The 22,733-nt window shown below is 44.3% G+C and overlaps 1 protein-coding gene across 1 annotated transcript in view; it reads right to left on the bottom strand.

Annotated features, from left to right (window-relative positions):
- The window catches only part of CUL1 (cullin 1), a 95,300-nt gene that overhangs the window by 32,530 nt on the left and 40,037 nt on the right, over window positions 1–22,733 (bottom strand). The window contains 4 exon segments of the mRNA XM_030551436.1: window positions 8,949–9,039; window positions 9,613–9,663; window positions 12,168–12,335; window positions 16,825–16,999. Of these exon segments, the coding sequence (XP_030407296.1) occupies window positions 8,949–9,039; window positions 9,613–9,663; window positions 12,168–12,335; window positions 16,825–16,999 (485 nt within the window).

Genomic DNA, 22,733 nt, shown 5'->3' with positions numbered 1-22,733 from the left:
AATGTGGTCCTCGGGAGACAAAAAAATCTCACCGCGTTATAGGTGAGACAGCGTTATATCGAACTTGCTTTGGCCCCCCCGTTCCTTGTTCCCTTACTGCCCCTCCAGAGATCCCTGTCCTAATCACTCCCAGGGCCCACCCCCTACCCAACCCCCCTGTCCTCTGACTGCTCTGACCTCTATCCACCACCACTCCCCACCCCCAGACAGGCACTCACTGGCAGCGGCGGGAACCAGAGCAGCCCAGCACCAGTCCGCTCCACTCCGTCAGCTCCCAGCTGTGGTGTTCCGCTTCCCACCATCGGTGACTGCGTGGAGGTTGGGAAAAGGATGCCCCCCCTCCCCACTCACCTGTGGCAGAAAGCAGAGCGATGCGGCTCCAGCCCACTCTACTTTCCTTGTCCAGGCATGTCCCCCAGCTGTGTCGCCAGGGGTCAGCTGGGGAAAGGTCCTGCACTCACCTGCTCGGCGGGAAATGGAATGCCACAGCTGGGAGCTGGCGGAAGGAAGCTGGCTGGGGCTGGGCTGCTCCACTTCCCACCACCGGTGAATGCGGGGAGGTTGGGGAAAAGATGCCTCCCGCACTCACCTGCTGCAGGAAGTGGAGCGCTGTGGCTGGGAGTGGCAGAGTGGAGCGAGCTCGGGATGGACTGCTCTGCTTCCGCCGCTGCTGCTGAGTGCGAGGGGGATCCCTTCTCCCAATCCCCCTCCCCCAAGCAACACAGCTGGAGGCGGGGCGAGGGAAGCAGAGCAAGCTGCTTCTGGTCCCCCTCTAATCCTCCGGGCCACTCTGGGACTGCAGGGCCCCCAAAAATGCCCTCCCACAGCTCCTGCCCCCTAGACCCTGGGGGGAGAACCCAGACCTCCCCCAAGATCCTCTGCCGCTTACTGAACCCCTCGGCCCCAGCCTGGCCCAGCATCCTTAACACGATGCTCAGAGCAGCGTGTCAGAGCTTACCGCATTGTATGCGAACTCACGTTACATCAGGGTAGAGGTGTATTTCTTACCAAAGAACAATTTACAACTTCATAAAAGATCTATGATAATAGCACTTATAACCAGAATATTTAAAGCACTGACAGAGGAAACTAAAACAGACGAGAAGTGTAATTATTTTTTCTCATTATAGTGAATCCAGGAGGACAGGTGTACAATTTGTTTGCATTGTGTGTTAAGGAAAACGGTACTTTAAAATTACTTCTTCAAGGTGTGTTCTCTACTACCCACCCTCCGTCCTCTGTGCTGCAGAATGATTGAACTACAGTAAGAATTGAAAACTGGAGTGATGTCGGTCCACACAACCGTTTTCGCCTTCTGTTTGGAGCATGAGAAGAGCTATGGCTCATGTGCGGGATAGCAGACACTGCTTGCAAAAAATTCTGGACTCAGACATGTGGTACGCATGCATATCGCATGTGTGGAATACTGATACGGACCACACACTTCAAAGAACAGCCAGTTAAATGTAATAATCTCCATTTCCATTGTTACCAAGAAATTATTTTAAGAAGACTGTCTGTAGTTGGAACAAAAATGTTGTTTTGGAACAAAAATATGAGCTGCAACACAAACATTTTTTTTTCATTTGCATTAAATTCTGATATTGTGTCCTGCAGGGGAGTGAGTGAATGTTAATTTATGTGTGCGCCTAACTTATTTATCCAAACAATCTGTAAGTTTTTTTTTTTAATTTCTTTTGACATGAATAATGGGAAAGTTGCCATTTGAGCTAGTGATACTCACTATGGAAACCATAATGTTATACAGTTTCCATAATCATTAATTATTTATAGTTATTTCTGGTTAAAAAGCTAAATTTCACAGGTTCCTCGTGCAACTGACTTATATTCAAAGTGCACAGTAAAAATACCGTACATATATTTTAAGCTGGTGTCTCTCAGCCTTTCCAGACTACTGTCCTCCTTTCAGGAGTCTGACTTGTCTCGCATACCCCCAAGTTACACCTTACCTAAAAACTACTTGCTTACAAAGTCAGACCTAAAAATACAAAAGTATCACTGCACATTGTTACTTAAAAAGGTAACTTTCTAATTTTTACTACATAATTATAAAATAAATCAATTGGAATATAAATATTGTACTTACATTTCAGTGTATAGTGTCTATAGCAGTATAAACAAGTCATTGTCTGTATGAAATTTTAGTTTGTACTGACTTTGCTAGTGCTGTTGTAAAACTAGGCAAATATCTAGATGAATTAATTTACTCCCTGGAAGACCTCTGCCTACCCACAGGGGTACGCATACCCCCTAGTTGAGAACTACTGTTTTAAAGTATTAAACTTATTTACACTGTTAAACATTAAAATTTTCTCTTTGTAAACCCATATTAAATTACTGTAATGGCTGTCAGAAAATGCAAAAATTCCACAAAGAACTGCTTCTTTTCAAACCCCTTCTTTATACTGGTTCCTTAACACTTTTAAGAAGGGAGCTTAACCTCCAGTTACAGGTAAATAACCTCCATTTCTTTGGTCAAGAAATGGTCCCTGTGTGTATTCCACACGTGGGAGATTAATAAGCAGTAGTGAGAGGGGTGGGTAACAGGACACAGAAGTGTAGACGACTGTAGTACTGCTGCCCTCACAGCTGTATCCACAGTTATTGACTGGACCAGAACATAATGTCTCATGAAGGTATATGAAGACCTCCAAGAAACTGCCCTACATATCTCTAGGAAGGCTCTATCTCTCAGCAATGCAGCTGAAGTAGCTGCACCGCCCCTCTGGAGAGGGAATATAAGATAGTTGGTAAGAAAGGGTAATACAACCTGAGATTCATTTTGAAAGTCTCTGCCTTGATATCGTTTGACCCCTTCATCTCTCTGCTATGGAAACAAATATATAAGATATCTTTCTAACATCCTTCATTCTTCGCAAATAAAAAGTTATAGTCCTCAGATGTCTACAGGATACCATCTCTCTTCATCTGAAGCAAGCGGATTACCTGATTCTCATGAAACTTTTAGGAAAGAATCTAGGGTGAGGTCGTAATAAGATCTTTGCTCTATAGAAAGAATTATAATGGTGGGTGCACCAGGAGCACTCCGAGCTCACTGACTCTTCTGGCTGACAGCATGGCTATTAGGAAGGCCACCTTCATGGAGTGAAGCCATGGAAGATGGAGATGGGCCACACAGCGTGTGTCTAGAGCACCTTTCAGAAGTGGTGTGCTGAGTCTTTATTTATTCATTCACTTTAAGGTTTCGCATACTGGTAATACATCTTAATGTTTTTTAGAAGGTCTCTCTCTATAAGTCTACATATTATATAACTAAACTATTGTTGTATGTAAAGTAAACAAAGTTTTCAAAATGTTTAAGAAGCTTCATTTAAAATTAAATTAAAATGCTGATCTTATGCCGCCAGCCTGCTTAGCCCAGTGTCGGCCTGGGTGTCCATTCACCTAGGCCAGCCATGGGCTGAGCGGGGCCTGTGACCGGGACCCCAGCTGGCAAGAGGCCGGCAGCCAGAACCCCAGGCTGGCAGCGGGCTGAGTGGGGCTGGCAGACAGAACCCCAGATCAGCAGCAGGCTGAGTGGCTCAGCCCGCTGCCAGTTTGGGGTTCCATCTGCTGGCTCTTGCCAGGTAGGGTCCCGCCTCCTGGCACCGCTCAGTCCACTGCTGGTCTGGGGTCCCGGCCCCACTTACATAGAGTGGGTACCTACCTTCTCCCTGGTTCTGGCCCATTCTCTTCCTCTCTCTCTCTGCACTGAGCTGAAGGTGATGGTACACTGAGCACAGGGTTGGGGGTGAAGGAGCGGCCTAGGGGGGTTGGGGTGCAGGGTCTGGCCAGGAGCTAGAATGAGGGAGGAGGCTCATGGTTGGGGCAGGTGGTTTGGGTGTGGAGCGCTTACCTGGGCAGCTCCCACTTGGTGAAACGGGTGCAAGTGGGAACATGGGGGGTGCAGAAGCTCCCGTTTGGTGCTTAGCGTGGGGGCTGGGGATGTGGGGGGTGCAAGAGTCAGGGCTGGGGGTGTAGGGGGCTGGGTATGTGTGGGGAGTGCAGAAGTCAGAGCATGGGGTGCGGGGGGGCTGGGTATGTGTGGGGAGTGCAAGAGTCAGGGCAGGGGGTGTGTGAGGAGGGTGCAGGAGTCAGGGCAGAGGGCTGGGGGCGTGGGGGCTGGGTACATGTGGGGGTTCCAGAGTCAGGGCTGGGGTCGTGGGGCGGAGTGGAAGGGGCTGGGGTTTGAGGGGGGTGCAGAGGTCAGGGCAGAGGCCTGGGAGGTGGCCTGGGATTGGGGGAGTGCTCCCAGCTCCCTGCCCTGAGCGGCTCATGGCAGAGAGCTGGAGAGATACGCCCTGATTCCAATCTCCTTCCCCAAGGCCCTGCTCCTGCCTCCTCTCCGCCTCCTTCCCGGTCTGAGCATTGAGGGCGCTGGGGTGCCTCTTCTCCCCTCCCTTGCAAGGGCCATCAGCAGCAGAGAGGGAGAGGAGGCGGAAAAGGGGGAAGCTTGGCAGCCAGCAGAGCCTGCCCTACAGCAGCAGCCGGCAGGACCAAGATTCTGCCCCTTGCCCCCGCCACAGAGAACGGTAGGTGGGGGGCAGGAAAGAGCGGGCTGGGCTGGGCAGGATTTTTAATGGCATGCTGCTGTCTGCTGGGGTCCCGGCCGTCGGCCTCACTCAGCCCGCTGCCAGGGTTCAGCAGGGGGTTGAGCGGGGCCAGCGGTGGCTGCAGTGTGCCATTAAAAATCAGCTCACGTGCCATCTTTGGCACATGTGCCATAGGTTGCCAACCCCTGGTCTAGAGGCTCAATGGGGAGTTTAGTGAGTGACGAACAAACAAAACTGAGGTCCCACCAATGTGCAAACTTCACTAATGATTGAAAGGATTTAAAAATCCCCTTTAGAAATCTAGTCGTGACAGGATGACTGTTGTCCACTGGAGGATGGAAAGTGATGACCACTGCTAAATACACTCACAGAGAATTGAGCACAAGACCTGAAGACTTAAGTATAAGCAGATACTCTAAGACAGAATGGATCCAGCAGATTCTGGAGACGAGATTCTTTGAGAGACCAAAAGAAGAAATTCTTCCATTTTCCTTAGTAACAGCTTCTCTGCTTTGACAGAGGATGGACTGCAACCCTTTAGAAGAGTGCTTCTCAGAGCCGGACCACCACTTGTTCAGGGAAAGCCCCTGGCGGTCCAGGACGTTTTTTTTTTTACCTGCCGTGTCTGCAGGTTCAGCCGATCGCAGCTCCTACTGGCTGCAGTTTGCTGCTCCAAGCCAATGGGGGCTGCAGGAAGTGGCGCAGGCTGAGGGATGTGCTGGCCGTCCTTCCTGAAGCCCCCATTGGCCTGGAGCGGTGAACCACAGCCAGTCGGAGCCGCAATCGGTCGAATGTGCGGACGCGGCAGGTAAACAAACCAGACCGGAACACCAGGGGCTTTCCCTGAATAAGCAGTGGACCAGCTTTGAGAAGCACTGCTTTAGAACACAAGCACTCTATTTCTGAAACACATTCAAACGCCAGATCCTGAGTTGCAGCAGTCCTGGACTGGGGTGCTTGACCCTGCCTTTGTGCTGGGTTAGGTAGTCTGGCAGTGTGAGGATGTTCATGGATAAGTGAACTGAGAACTTCAGCAGATCCATAAATCAGAACTGTCTCAGCCAGTTGGCTCCAAGCAGGATGACTCAACCTCTGTCTTCAAAGATTTTCTGCAGAACCTGTGATATCAATGGGATGGGAGAGAAGACGTACCGCAGGAGACCCTTCCATGATACCATGGCATCTTCCATCAAACCGTTGCCCAGGGCTACTCTGGGGCAGTACCAAGGAAGTTTCTTTTTCTCCCGGTAGGCAAAAAGTTCCCAGGCTGGAATTCCCCACTGGGCTAAGATGTCATCAAGAACTGAATTGTGAATCTCCCATTTGTGATTGAGGAAAAATATCTGCTCAAGCTGTCCACTAGGGAGTTTTACACCCCTGATAAATATGTTGCTAACAGGGTTATGTGATGGCGGTGCACCAATTCCAGAGGGTGACTGCCTCAATGCACAATGGGAGAGATCTCACCCACACGCACCCACTTACATAAAATATGACTGCCCTGTTGTTTGCCATTATTTGGACGTGTCTGGATTGGGTGAGTGGGAGGAAGGGTTTGCAAGCACGATGGACTGCGCAGAATTCTAATAAATTGATAAGCATACAGGACTCCCATAGGGTCCAGATGACTTGTTCCATATGGAAACTCATGTGAACAACCCAACCCAAGAGGGAGGCATTGATAAAAATGGTTTCCTTGGGAGCTGGTGTGAGGACAGGGATCTCCCCCTTGAACCTTCTCTGATTCTGTCCACCAGACAATAGTCTAAAATTTTGGGGGGAACAATCATCTACCATTTATGTTGCCCTTCTCTGGTGAGTACATGGAGAGAAACCAGGCTTGTAGGCAGCAAAGATGAAGCCTGGTGAACAGCATCAAGTATGTGCATATGGCCATCTGACCGAGGAGGGAAAGGCAAGTTTTGATTATGTTCTGGGTCTGACAGTGACCTGATGAATCAGAGTACTCAAGGCCTGAAACTTCTTGAGAGGAGGATTCCTTTTTGCTGTAGTCGAGTCCAACATCTGGCCTATAAAATTTATGAACCCCAGGGGTGTTAATGTGAAATTTTTTGTGATTAATGTGGACACCCAGGGAAGTCAGAAGGTCAAGTACAACAATGGTTGCCCGCTGGACTTTCCTTGTAGGAACTGCCCATCAGAAGCCAATCGTTGAGGTAAGGGAAGAGTGTAAATCCCTCTCTTCTCATCCAAGCTGCCATGACTGAAAAAAACCTTTGTGAAGCTCTGAGTGCTGAAGCTAGACCAAAGTGGGAGGACTTTGAATTGGTAATGCTTGTGATCAGAGAGGAACCTGTGGAAACTCCTGTGGGGTGGGTAGAGGATATGAAAATATGCATCTTTCATGTTGAAAACTGCGAACCATGTTTCCTCTAACAAGGGAATTATTGATGCCAAGGATATCACATAGAATTTTAGTTTTTGAATGAACCTGTTCAGCTGTGTCATACTGAGAACTGGCCTCCATCTCCCATTCTTCTTGGGAATCAAGTAAGGTGAAAAAAATCCCTTCTTTTGATGTTGAGGTGGAACCCTTTCTATGGCTCCCCTGGAGAGAATGGAGTTCACCTCTTGATGCGCAATCGCCTCAAGACACTAGTCCTTGAAAAGGAATCGGGAAGGAGGTTTGTGAGTTGGAGGTACCAGAAACTCTATCAAATAGCAACCACAAACAAATTCTAATACCATTTGACTGCAGTTAGGGGATAACTACAATTTTTTTGCAAATTGAGTAAGGCAACCTCTGAATATCAGTGGAGGGGAATGAAGTGACATCAGTAACGGGACGCAGGTCCTGACAGCCTCATCAAGAGAAACTCTTAACTTGGAAAGGTGGATCCCTTCTCTCCAACGGGACAGATGTTATCAATGGTTACGCACCAAGGCTGGCAGGTGGGATGGAAGAACAACTTTGCCATGTTCGGATAATGTTTTCCTCTGGTGTAACGGTGTCCCAGATTAGAGATGGTCCTTAATAGGTGGGGTGAATGCAGATAGGAAAAAGCAAACAAGTCTTCCAGGGAGACCCAGGTCTCTGATAACCCTTCGGTACAAGGAGTTTCCATTGACAGAGCTGTCTGAACTGGAGCCTCCTTCCTCACCATGGTGGTCAGGCCTCCTTTGGGGCCATGCTGCGACAAATACTGCATCAGCTCTAGAAATGGATGGCATCACCAGGAACTGTTTATCCTGAGCCTTCACAATCAGAGTCAATGTTAGAACCCATTGGATCTGTACCGCCTTCTCCTGCAGAGAAGATTTATTTGGGACTAAAGCCTGAGTGCCTGTGCTTACTAGCCCTCCCATCTTTGATGGGGTTGTTTTAGACAAAGATGGCTTGTCCTTAAGTCTGTGAGAGTGCCCTTGGTTCTCATGTAAAGCATTCTGCCTAGGCTTAAGAGTCTTAGCCTCCGTTCCCAAACTCGTGCTCAAAAGGGCACTGCCCACCTGGTGAGACTGAGATATGGGAGCAGAGAATGGTCCCCAGTCTGAATATGATTTGGGCTTCGCTGACTTCTACGTGAGATGTCTTCTGAGTCTCAGTCCCAATCTTTACAAATTCTGTGGCAAAAAGAGCATCAGATGCTGCATTTGGCAGAAACATGAGCCTCACCCACGCAATACATGCAACATTGATTATCACTTCTCTGAAAAGGAGCAAAGGCAAGAAACACAATTTCTGAACTCTGGGCATAATCCCAGACTTCTCAGGAGGAAAAATATCCTTGTGTGTGGAAGAAAATGGGGAAAAAACCCGTTATTTAACTCTGCTATGTAGACTATTCCTTGAAGACTACTCAAACGAAGTACATAAAATATCTTACAGTAATGACAGTAAAAAAAGGAGCTGAGGATGAGGAAGATTCTGACTCATACCATACAGCGGTAAGAAGGAACTGGAGAGGTGTCACCATGTACCACCCTTTTATACGCTCGGTTCAGACCATAACAAGAGCTACAGCACATGGGCAGGCCAAGGGACACTGCTTGCAAAAAATTCCAGACTGAAACACGTTTCGCATGCATATCCCAAGAGTGGAATACATAGGGACCATCACTTGAAGAAGAACATCTACTCCAAACTCAGAGTTCTGATTATTCCCAGCTACGAGTTTTTGCCTCTCAAAACAGAAAAGGTTGCATTATTTTGTTGTAGAGGCATATATTGTCTGCCACTTCCCCCCATTCTCAGACAGAACAACAGTTAAAAATTTTACATGGCAAATTACACTACTAAAAGTTTCTTCTACTGCAAAAATCTTCTTAATCAGTTATGGTAAAAATGTTGCTTCAGGGCTCTGGTGGGAGATTTTTCAAGTGGCTACAAGTAAATCTTAAGGAAAACTCATTTACCATAGGATTGTACGACTCCACTGATCAGCCTGGTGTTGATGGTTTCACCATTTCTTTCCTTTTCTATCAGTTTCAACACAGCATTTGTTACCTTTGAAATACAGATTAAAAATGAGTCAACATACACTAAAACCAACTACTTGTTCAATAAATACGGTAACGAATCAGGCATGAACTTCCATGCTCAAGACAATCCAAACTCTTGAAAAAGAAATAAGACAATGCGCTAATCTTAACACCAAACAGAACTCCCACAAACATCACTGAAAGTTGTACACATCAGTAACTTACTATATTCTAGCTAACGAACCGCAAAGAAATATAAAAGCGTCTGTTTGTGCCTTTACTGTTTCTCTATAATGTATAAGCAAACTCTAATCTTTGGTTTAATAAATTCTGCTTGTTTACATTTGAAATGTATAGTAGAACCTTGCCAATCCATGCTTTGCTAAACCATATGCCTGTAACATGCACACAAAATTTACAGTCTCTCCCCATCCCTCATATGTAATAGATGACGCAGCTGACGTCCCAATTACTAAAAATTCATTAAAGGAGAAGCAGAAGGCTTTTTTCTTCCTTTTTGCAGTTCACCTTGGAATAGTTATTTGTGACATTTTAATATCAACCTTGCAAAATAATGCAGTATTCATAAAATATGTACCTGCTTATTTAACGGCCTGAACAAACAGTCCCTCCAGGTCACCAAGGCAAGCTAAGATTGGGGAAGGGAGAAGAAGAGAGGAAGGAGTTATATACACACAGGATAATCCTTTATGAAAACTGAAATATTGTATTATGATAAACAGTTATTTATTTTTAAGAAGCTTTCTGTTATGGCAGTTAAGTCTCAACTAAGCTATCTCACGAAAAACTTACGTGTTTTACAACGATCCCCACACTCTAAGTGATAAGATAATATTTTTGAACTCCTGTTTTCCTCTTCCCCCAGAGAGGAATAGGATTGTCCAGTACTTACCTTGACAATACACTCCACTCTGATTAAAAAATTTTAAAAATGGGTTTTCCTGTGACAGGCTGATGTGCAGACTTTGAATTTGAATGGTCAGAGAAGGACCAGCTAGAAGATGAATACTCAGTAAAGACACCCGCCTAAACTGTTTTTATCATCCTGCCTAAAGCAGAGTTATTTTCATAGTGCAATAAAATATATACTAAGCAGAAACTAAAATTAAAAGATTCCTTTACAATATAACAATCTACACTCACAAATGAGTACCACAGAGTTCAAATGAGAGGGAGAATATCATCACTGTTAGACCTGACAGTTTAGACTGGTTTTCAGAAGTAATACATAGGAAAGGTAGGGTGCCTAGAACATATTTATTGAGAGGCTGTTTCAAATACAAGGAGTGAAATGGAAGAGGATTTGTAGACTGCACCCTAACAGCATCCCAATGAAAGAGGGCATAGGGCTCATTAGTATCGGTAATGAGTTTCAGCTGTCCTGATAATTGTACCCCAACTCACTAATGACATAACCTATATCTAGATGGTGTCACATAAGATATCAATAGAAAGCTAGTCATATGGTGATATGTACGGAGGACACATTCAGAATTACAAACATACTGGAACTTATGTAATCGAAGAGTGAAGCAGAGCTGAAGTTACCTCAGCCTAGAAAAAGGAATGCCGTTCTGTCACCCTGAAGGTTTTCCAAGGTACATTAGCTACATTAAGAGAAAACGTGAATGCAATTTACACAGAAGGTAAACAGGACCATCAAGCCAACAAGGGGAGGATATATCCACTCAACATCACAGCAGGGGTAGAAAATTGCAGAACAGATCAATCTGCATTTTAGCAAACACCAATGGGGGAAGAAACGAGCATGAAACCTTGCTTTATCACGAGATTCCACATCCCTTTCTTCACAGCTTGAATTAACTTACTGGGGAGGGGGAGAGGAGAATCCATTTCAAAGATGCACCAGACTATAAAAAAAGAGGGCCAAAGAACCCCAAGTTATGTTTCACCTAAGACGACAAAAGAACCAAGCACTCTGGAGGAAATCCTGACCCAGGGGGTGGCCAGCCATCCGACAGGAAGGTAGATGGGTAAGGTAACTACCATGAACAAAGGCTGTAGCTTGGTTTTGTTAAATCTCAGCCCTTAGAAAGTGTTTTTCACTGTTATTTTCTTGTAACCATTTCTAACTCTATCCTTTTTTACTTGACTCACTTAAAATCCTGTCTCCTTTTGTTAATAAGCTTGTCTTACTTTTAATCTAAGTCAACCCACTGCTGTGTTTCATTTAAAGTGAATATTAACTCTAGTTAATGTGGCAAGCTGCTGGGTATTGAATCTTTAAAGGCACAAAAGAACGGTCTAGGAGAGGGCTGGATATCGCAGAGCCCACAATTTTGGGAAATTTGGGACTGGAGGGTTTTAGGGTCATCTAGAACATGGCAGCGGTATAACAAAAAGGCTGCTGGAATCAGAGCTGCTTAACACAGAGACACTCGGTGCATGCTTATATGTTGGCTGGAAGCACCCAGACAACAGGGCTACAGCAGCACAGCATTTTGAGGCACTCAGGGTTATAGGGCAGGAAGTGACAACCCTTCAGTCGTCTGGATTGCTCCCCAGAACATGCACAGACAGAAGTTAGAAGAATACACAATCAGGAAAGAGGTTTAGATGGAATACAGCCCATTAGACAGGGAAATAAAAGGAGAGCTGATTAGGATGCTATCACAAATAGTTTTCAAAGTGAAAAAAAATTCAATTTTTGTGGAAGATGAAAATAAGTGAAAGGAGAGAAGAGGAAAATATGATTAAAATAGCATTAAATGATAATTTTTGCAGCAGCATATTAAAAATTGTATGAAAGAGGTATGTCCGGAAAAAAAAAATTACCAACAATACTGACGACTGTCCCCACCAGAACACAGAACAACATTTTGGAGGCAGGAAGAGTAAGGAAGTGAATTTTGGAGGTAATATAAAATAATATGATTTAGCTTATCTAGACATGGAGAAGGAAAAAAGGTATCATATAAACCTGCAAATCTGCCAAATACTGGTGAGCCTCATACAAATAGTTTTAAAGAGTGATTTCTGTGAAGAGAAAGCAGATGCCTGGTGCAGTAGGCTAGGAACACAGTAGGGATATAGTTATATTTCCATCAGAATGTTTCAATTAAAGTTAAAACCAATAAAATACTTAAAGAAAATGCTGTTTAAAATGCTTACTGAGTAGATTTCGTATATTCCTTTACGACCCTCATCACATTCACGACGAACCCAATGTCGATTGAGGTAGGCACAAATCCCATTCAGAACTTTGCTTGAAAACCTATAATCTTCCCACTGTTGAGTGTAAAATTTCAGCACACTCTCATCCATCAAGTCTTCACCATCCTGAAACAGGGAAAATCCACCAATACTGTAGACTGCTTATTTTTTAATATACAGTATAATGCTATGCAGAGACAAAAGTAATCATCTACTGTAAATCAAAACCCATGACATGCGCTGCTACTTCCAGTAAGATTTCTACTATAGCAACAGGTATGGCTGCACATAGGAAACAAAGTATTACTAAATCCATTCTTATCTTGATAGTGGCCTGGCAAAATGTTAAGAGTTATGGGTTAGATATCTAGTAAAAATGCTCGAGACCCATCTATTCTACAGCCTCCACCATTACTACCACTTGGGGTCCTGCAACAGTGTAAAGAGCATGTGCTAAATTTCTAAGGCTTGGTCTACACTTGGGGGAGAACTGATCCAAGTTACACAACTTCACCTACGTTGATATACTTAGATCTACTTACCGCAGTGTCTTCACTACGGTGAGTCGACTCTGCCTGTACCTCTCACTGAGCTGGAGTACACGAGTAGACCGGAGAGCACTCGGGGATCGATTCATCGTGTCTAGACTAGACGCGATAAATCGATCCCTGCTGGACCGATAGCTGCCCGCCGATCAGGCCAGTAGTGAAGACATGCCCTTAGAATAGCTGCTGCCCAAGAATCAAGAGTGAATACTGTCACTCTCTCCTTGGCACCCCCGCACATAGCAGTAGCTAAAGTTGCTACTTGGGCAGAGATAAGGCATCACACCTGGCTCTTACTGCAGCATTGAAGTCTGGGATGGAAGTCTGGGATGTAAGAAAAATGTTACAGGATACAGGAGAAGATAAAATATCTTTCCCGGCTAGACCAACAAGCTGCCCTTTTTCTTTTTACAGTAGGGTTAATATTGAGGTTAGCTATTAGCTAAACAAAATTCAGCTACATGCACAGCAATTTAAAAAGTTACACAGTGCGAGAAAGCAGCAAAGAATCCTGTGGCACCTTATAGACTAACAGACGTTTTGAAGCATGAGCTTTCGTGGGTGAATACCCACTTCATCAGATGCATGTAGTGGAAATTTCCAGGGGCAGGAATATATATGCAGGCAAGCTAGAGATAATGAGGTTAGTTCAATCAGGGAGGATAAGGCCCTGTTCTAGCAGTTGAGGTGTGAAAACCAAGGGAGGAGAAACTGGTTTTGTAATTGGTAAGCCATTCACAGTCTTTGTTTAATCCTGAGCTGATGGTGTCAAATTTGCCGATGAACTGAAGCTCAGCAGTTTCTCTTTGAAGTCTGGTCCTGAAGTTTTTTGCCGCAGGATGGCCACCTTAAGGTCTGTTATAGTGGGGCCATTAGTCTATAAGGTGCCACAGGATTCTTTGCTGCTTTTACAGATCCAGACTAACATGGCTACCCCTCTGATATTTGACACCATGCAAGGCACTGCATTTAGCCGTATGGAGTGGAAATCCATCAACCTCATGAAGAAACATGCACAAATACAGACAGATATCATCTTCCTTTCCAAATGCAAATGGATGGACATCATACCAAATGGACTAAAGGTAAAAAATCCACTGCTATCTACATACTACATGGACCACAGTGAGAGATTATGCCATACTCTATCAAAGAAACTGAGGAACCACCTGATCAGCATCCTATACAGCAAACAGGAAAACATCAAAAAAAGAGCTCTCCAATCTGGAGACTCTCATGAATAACCAAACTTCCATAAAAATGGACTTCACTAAAATAAGACAGGAGATCTACATTACTCACTTCACCTCTCTACAAAGGAAAAAGGACTGTAAGCTGTCTAAACTCCTACCTGCCTCACTGGGCCACAACCGTGGTACCCCCAATCCACCCAGCAATATCGTCAATCTATCGAACTACACACTCAGCCCAGAAGAAAAGTCTGTCCTATCTCGGGGACTCTCTTTCTGCCCTGCCACCCCTACCAAAATGATACAGTTCTGTGGCGATCTGGAAGCCTACTTTCTCCGTCTCCAACTCAAAGAATACTTTCAGGACAACACTGAACAGCGCACTGATACACAGGTACCCTCCCACCAACAGCACAAGAAGAAGAACTCCACATGGACTCCTCCTGAGGGTCGAAATGACAGTCTGGACCTCTACATTGAATGTTTCCGCCGACGTGCACAGGCAGAAATTGTGGAAAAACAACATCGCTTGCCTCATAACCTAAGTCGTGCAGAACACAATGCCATCGCACAGCCTCAGAAACCACCCAGACATTATCATCAAAGAGGCTGATAAAGGAGGTGCTGTTGTCATCATGAACAGGTCTGACTACCAAAAGGAGGCTGCCAGACAACTCTCCAACACCAAATTCTACAGACCACTTCCCTCAGACCCCACTGAGGAATACACTAAGAAAATGCAACATCTACTCAGGACACTCTCTACACTAACACCGGAACAAATCAACATACCCTTAGAGCCCCGACCAGGGTTATTCTATCTACTACCCAAGATCCACAAACCCGGAAATCCTGGATGCCCCATCATCTTGGGCATTGGCACTCTCACTGAAGGACTGTCTGGATATGTGGACTCTCTACTCAGACCCTATGCCACCAGCACTCCCAGCTATCTCCGTGACACCACTGATTTCCTGAGGAAACTACAATGCATTGGTGACCTTCCAGAAAACACCATCCTAGCCACCATGGATGTAGAGGCTCTTCACACGAACATCCCACACATAGATGGGATACAAGCTGTCAGGAACAGTAGCCCTGATGATGCCACAGCACAACTGGCTGCTGAGCTCTGTGCCTTTATCCTCACACACAACTATTTCAAATTTGATGACAATACATATCTCCAGATCAGTGGCACCGCTATGGACACCCGCATGGACCCACAATATGCCAATATTTTTATGGCCGACCTGGAACAACGCTTCCTCAGCTCTCGTCCACTCACACCCCTTCTCTACCTACGCTACATTGATGACATCTTCATCATCTGGACTCATGTGAAGGAGACTCTGGAAAAGCTCCACCACGATTTCAACAGCTTCCACCCCACCACCAACCTCAGCCTGGACCAATCTACATGGGAGGTCCACTTCCTAAACACCACGGTGCAAGTAAGTGATGGTCACATTACCACCACCCAATACCAAAAACCTACCGACCGCTATGCCTACCTTCATGCCTCCAGCTTCCATCCCGGGCACATCACACCATCCATTGTCTACAGCCAAGCTCTGAGGTACAACCACATCTGCTCTAACCCTGCAGACAGAGACCAACACCTACAAAATCTCCACCAAGCATTCTCAAAACTACAATACCCGCACGAGGAAATAAGGAAACAGATCAACAGAGTCAGACGTGTACCCAGAAGCCTCCTACTGCAAGACAAACCCAAGAAAGAAACCAACAGGACTCCACTGGCCATCACATACAGTCCCCAGCTAAAACCTCTCCAACGCATCATCAGGGATCTACAACTCATCCTGGACAACAATCCCACACTTCACAGGCCTTGGGTGGCAGGCCAGTCCTCACCCACAGGCTACCTGCCAACCTGAAACATATTCTCACCAGTAACTGCACACCGCACCATAGGAACTCTAGCTCAGGAACCAATCCATGCAACAAACCTCCATGCCAATTCTGCCCACATATCTACACCAGCGACACCATTACAGGACCTAACCAGATCAGCCACACCATCACCGGTTCATTCACCTGCACGTCCACCAATGTAATATATGCCATCATATGCCAGCAATGCCCCTCTGCTATGTACATCGGCCAAACTGGACAGTCGCTACGGAAAAGGATAAACGGACACAAATCAGATATTAGGAATGGCAATATACAAAAACCTGTAGGAGAACACTTCAACCTCCCTGGCCACACTATAGCAGACCTTAAGGTGGCCATCCTGCAGCAAAAAAACTTCAGGACCAGACTTCAAAGAGAAACTGCTGAGCTTCAGTTCATCGGCAAATTTGACACCATCAGCTCAGGATTAAACAAAGACTGTGAATGGCTTACCAATTACAAAACCAGTTTCTCCTCCCTTGGTTTTCACACCTCAACTGCTAGAACAGGGCCTCATCCTCCCTGATTGAACTACCTCATTATCTCTAGCTTGCCTGCATATATATACACACACCTGTCCCTGGAAATTTCCACTACATGCATCTGACAAAGTGGGTATTCACCCACGAAAGCTCATGCTTCAAAACGTCTGTTAGTCTATAAGGTGCCACAGGATTCTTTGCTGCTTTTACAGATCCAGACTAACACAGCTACCCTCTGATATTTGACAGTTTGAGAAGTTGTGTTTATTTCACAGTGACTGACTTGTGTACAAGGTAAAAAGTCAAAAGGTTAATGAACCAATTAAGATATTAAATGTCATGATTTTCTAAAAATTTGATCACTTCACAGTTCTATTTGCAAAGGCTTTAGATATTTTTAGTTTTACTGTACTATTTTGACTCCAATTCACATGAGTTTAATGTAATTATTCATTGAGTTGACATGATGCCGCCTTACCTTAAGGAGATTTGTCAAGTAGTTCTTCAGAAATTCTTTAAGTCGTTTGTACAGTTCTAAGCCAACAAACTGAGCTCCTCCAGGTGTCTGGCCTTTTTTAGATTTAGAAGGAGGTACTCCCGCTCCTCGTGCTTGATTAGACTGGTGTACGCTAGTACAGTAGTTATAAACATGACTGATAGAAAAGTTAAGGAATATCTATGTGCGTATGACAAATATTCTATGCAAATTCTAGGAGTTCCATTTGAATATCTCAAAGAGTTTATAAACAATGATTTAGCCTGCCTGCGAGGATTACCTGTGGTGTCAGTAAGTATTATCCGCATGTTGCAAATGGGAAAAGTGAAGGAAAGAGATTAAGTTATTTGTCCAAAGCATCTCAGTTTGTACTGGAACTGAAAACAGAACACCACATTTCTGACTGAATTAATGTAGTAACAATTATCAAAAGGTCAAAAGTTATCCTGGCAATTGTTTTCTTGTTAATTTAGTTTCTGTTCCCAGCAAAATAATCAAAGAAAACAATATTAAGAGAAGAAACATCATGAAATACATTTAGAGGGTGATAGCAGGAAAAGAGATCACAAGCTTACGTAAAGAAATCTTTCAAGACCAATCTGACTGCCTTCATTTTTTGCTAGAATTACAAAATGCATGAATAGGCAGAAACACAGTGGATACATGTTTATTTTAGTAAAGCATTTATAATAGTCTCAAAGTCTTCACAGAAAAATTCACACTGGTTTGAGTAGGAATATTGTCACGTTGAATTAAAACTGTCTAAAAGACTGAACAAAAGGTAATAAGTTTACCTAAATGCACAGAGGGATTTAGGAAAGTACTGCAGGGATTGATGTTAGGACCAGTCTTAGTTAACATCTTTATTAATGAACTGGAAGATGAAGTAAACCACACTAATTTGCTGATAAAGGTGAAAATGACGCACAAGGCTTCTGCGCCAGTTAAACTCCATTTAAACTTTAAATGGATGCACAGGCATTGTGCTGGCCTGCTGCAACGAGGTGAATTTCACTTGTTCCTAACTGCAAGGAATTTAAGCACTACTCTGAACAAAGAAAGGGACCAGAAACGTGGGCTGAAAATAAAATTAGATTAATGTTTGAAGAATGCAAGCTAATCACTGCCAGCTCCAGTGTTTTTGCTGGCCCCAAATGGTGGGAAAAAAAAAAAAGCAAAAGGCCCGATCGGCACTTCTACCACCACAGCTTGATTCTTCAGCAGCAAATCAGCAGCAGGTCCTTCCCTCCGAGAGGGACTGAGGGACCCGCTGCCGAAGAGCCGTACGTGCCGCCCTTAGCACCTACTTGCTCTGCTGGTGCCTGGAGCCAGCCCTGAAGCTAATACAAACTGAGGAAAAACAAACAAGTGAGCATGCACACACACAGGGGGAAGAAGGAATATGGGAATCAGTTATGCAGAAAGAGACCCAGTATCACTAATGGACAGCAAAGTACATATTTGTTTGCAATGTGATGTGATTAAATAAAAGGCAAAGCAATATTGGCTGCAAACAGTCATCGAGTCATGGAGCAGGGTGGTAATAATTTCACTGAAGCTTTAGTTTGACCAAACATAGAAAACTGCATTTAGTTCTGAATGCCACATTCCCAGGAGAAATTCTAATTTTTAAGTCTTCCCAAGGAATCAGTGGAAATCCCATTGCTCGGGATACATCAAACTAGAGGAGACAAAACCAGGAAGTGTCCTTTACAAAACTGCTTTCCCGTGATTGGGAAATGGATTAGATGATCTAATAGTCTTTATTTTTAATTTGTAAGACCACCACTCCTGGTCTATGCTTTTCCCACTAGGCCAGGATTCTTCGATAAAAAACAAGCACACCTCAAAACTAATTTTGCTGAGAGTATGCTTGTGTTTTGATTTTTAACCCTCCCTCTAGAAAGGCTAGCACAATAAAAGGAAATTGGTGAGCAAAATTAAATATCAATAGAATTAGATAACCCAGCATACATTGTGCACCAGAGTCACTATGGACAGATTTGTAACATCAAACTTTAATCACAATCAGAATCTCTGAAAGATAGCAAATACTGCCATCCACATTTTTTTTAATGTAAAGCTATCTTAATATTAAGTGATGCAGATTCTTAAAACTAGTTATCAGCTTAATCAAGAAAGTATTTGACACTTCAGCAAACACAAAGGCTCAAGGTCGTTATGATTACCCTGTTTCCCTCCAGTTTATTTTCTCATTTTCTTCTGCATCCCCACTTGCATGTTTAAAAAATAATCTCCTGATACCCCAAGAATACAATCCTCTTCGCTTAAATTTTACCCTTTTTGGAAATGTATGCCATGTGTTTATTCCCATGCGTTACCCCTACCTCAGTGCCAAATAGGATTTCCTATAAAAATCCTAAAAAAATCAACATAAAAAATTGAATTAATGCTAAAGTGATGGCAGCTTCATTCCCTGCACCAGTCTTTGATTTCCTGGACACTATCAGTTCATGAAGGTATAAGATCAGAACTAGTGTCTTTTTCTAGAAAAGATTAAGCTGCCCTTCAACCTAGTTTATCCAGAAGTTCTGGGATCTTACTGATCTGCAACTCAATTCAAGGATCTCTATTTAAGATGTGATTAATAGTACTATCTGCAATATAACGTTACACTGTCAGCCAAATGCTATATAGTCAGCTTTCCAAGTAAACCTGGTATAGAATTCTCTCCCACTTATGCTTTAGTCATACACGTTATTGGGCTCATTACAAGGATAAATGGGTAAACCTAAATGGTCTGTGATTTACAGGAGGTCAGACTGAAGGATCTAGTGATCCCTTCTAGGCTTAAACTCTAGAATCCACTTAGATGATATGCTTAAACTTGGCTTCTATAGAGATGATCATTTGAGAGAGCTGATGCAGATTAGTACAGTTAATCTCTTTCCTTCAATCACATTTTTACTTAAATTCTCATTATTTACTATGTTATCCATCACTCATTATTATGCTGCAATTAGCTGTAAATAAGTTTCATTTTCCATAATAAAGTACTTTGAGTTCATGGGACACAAATAAAATGTATTTTCTTAGTTTATGGCATTCAGCAGAACAGACCCAGTTCACAGTTGGCTTTTCCTTTTCCGCTTTGTATAGAGAACGGAATCACTGCAATTTACAATAGGATGAAATACAATAGTGAAAAGTGCAAGGTCATGCACTTAGGGATTAATAATAAGAATTTTAGATATACGTTGGGGACGCATCAGTTGGAAGCGACAGAGGAGGAGAAGGACCTTGGGGTACTGGTTGATAGCAGGATGACTATGAGCCGCCAATGTGATACGGCTGTTAAAAAAGCAAATGCGATTTTAGGATGCATCAGGCGAGGTATTTCCAGCAAGGATAAGGAGGTGTTAGTACCATCTGGAATATTGTGTGCAGTTCTGGTGTCCCATGTTCAAGAAGGATGAATTCAAACTGGAACAGGTCCAGAGACGGGCTACTAGGATGATCCGAGGAATGGAAAACCTGCCTTATGAAAGGAGACTCAAAGAGCTTGGCTTGTTTAGCCTGGCCAAAAGAAGGCTGCGGGGGGATATGCTTGCTCTATATAAATATATCAGGGGGGTTAACATTAGGGAGGGAGAGGAATTATTTAAGTTTAGTACTAATGTAGGCACGAGGACGAATGGGTACAAACTGGATATTAGGAGGTTTAGACCTGAAATTAGACGAAGGTTTCTAAACATTAGGGGAGTGAAGTTCTGGAATAGCCTTCCGAGGGAAGTAGTGGGGGCAAAAGACTTATCTGGCTTTAAGACTAAGCTTGATAAGTATATGGAGGGGATGTTATGATAGGATAGTTTAATTTGGGCAATTGATCTTGGATTATCACCAGATAAATCTGCTCAATGGTCTGCGGGGAGATGTTGGATGGGATGGGAACTGAGTTACTGCAGAGAATTCCTTCTTGGGTGCTGGCTGGTGAGTCTTGCCCACATGCTCAGGGTTTAGCGGATCGCCATATTTGGGGTCGGGAAGGAATTTTCCTCCAGGGCAGATTGGCAGGGGCCCTGGAGGTTTTTCGCCTTCCCCTGCAGCGTGGGGCATGGGTCACTTGCTGGTGGATTCTCTGCAGCTTGAGGTCTTCAAACCAATTTTGAGGATTTCAATAACTCGGTCCTGGGTTAGGGGTTGTTATAAAAGTGGACGGGTAGGGTTCTGTGGCCTGCCTTGTGCAGGAGGTCAGACTAGATGATCATATTGGTCCCTTCTGACCTAAGAGTCTATGAGTCCAATGGAATTGTAAACTTTTAACGGTGGATTGTGTTCACACTAGCCATTCTGTTTTGGTTGAACCATGCCCATTTAGCATTTCCTCCAGCAACTGCAACAACAAGCATACAGTCCCCATAGCTGGAATCGGAGAGATGCAACGTAGTTGGGAGAAGTGCTGTACTACATTTAAAATACGTGCATCATCAATGGAGTATTTCCCTACATAACTTTCTTTTAGAGATCCCAATCTCTATCTGGCTATGATTCTTTTGTCAACAAACGGAGAGAGCATACACATCTTTTTCCACTTCTGGGGATATAAAAATAGGTATATGTTCTGCTGACTAATCAAAAGAAATTCTATGGTAAGATATTAACTAGAGATTTCTTTAATTTGAAATGTATAAAAATGATGCTAATTTGAATAGGGAGTCTGGATTGGCATAGAGAATCTCAAAGAAAAAAAAAGGATCAGGTATGGCACACATCTCATTTTTTAAACCTCCTACATGCTAGTCAAGATTCTTAGGTCCTTGCAAAACAGCATTCCATTTGCCATAGGATTAGTATCTCAATAGCCTGCAGAGGCTTCTTTTGAACACTGCATTCACTGAAACCTGGATGTCAACCCCGTGATGTTTGGAAAGGTGTAGGTTATGTGGAAGTAGCAACTTCACAGATTACCAGCAAATACATCCGCTTCCTCTGTCCTCAGAGAGGCCAGCTATCTCATTCAGTAGACCTTGAATGCTCCCTAGAACTTCATTAGAGAGACTTATTTCATAGTGGGAAAGACGTTGTTGTATTTGATTAGACAAGGGTAACCAGCCTGCTGTTATCTCTTTCTTATGGCCTCTCCCCCCAAAAAACATTATGTTTTTCTAAGATGCTGAGCTTCCCTCACTATTTGTACTTGGGTTAGGACAAAAAAAGGACAGGGTTATGCTCTGATTTTTGTGCAAGGGCACTACTAGTAAGAAGTGTGGCACTGTTTTGACCACAGCGTTGCCCGGAGGCAACTCCAAGGTAGGGCATGATGTTCTCCAATTAGCACAGCCAAACTTATGGCAAGCAAAAACAAGACTCTGAGGGATAAATGTAATGGTGATGTCCCTCCTGACAGCTTAAACAATGATTTGGTAAGGGCATTCCGATTCAAATTTACTTTAATGAAGAAATGGGTGGTTTGAGGACAGGCCTTTGGGCCCAATTTAGCAAACATCTCAGTATGACTGGAGATGTTCCCAAAAGTTGTATGGTCTACATCAGTGGTCACCAACCCATCAATCCTGGAGTCTCGACAAATTGATCACCATCTTCGGACCGCTAAAAGTCCAGCAGCGCAGAGGCTCAGGCAGGCTGCCTGCCTATCGCGGCCCCATACCGCTCCCAGAGGTGGCTGGCTGCTGGCACATCTGTGGCCCCTGGAGGAAGGCGGAGGATGAGGTGCCTCCGCACATTGCCCCTGCGCCCAGCACTGTCCCCACAGCTCCCATTGGCTGCCAACCAGCCAATGGGAGCTGTGGGGGCAGGTGAAGGCAGTACACGGAGACCTGGTGACCCTCTTTCCTCCTCAGGGGCCGTAGAGACGTGCCAGCAGCCAGCCGCTTCTGGGAGCAGCATGGGGCCATGGCAGGCAGGCAGCC

This window comes from Gopherus evgoodei, chromosome 2 (assembly GCF_007399415.2).
Source record: "Gopherus evgoodei ecotype Sinaloan lineage chromosome 2, rGopEvg1_v1.p, whole genome shotgun sequence".
Classification (NCBI taxonomy): domain Eukaryota; kingdom Metazoa; phylum Chordata; order Testudines; family Testudinidae; genus Gopherus; species Gopherus evgoodei.
Note: the sequence above shows the minus strand (reverse complement) of the source record. Positions and strands in the feature narration are given on the sequence as shown.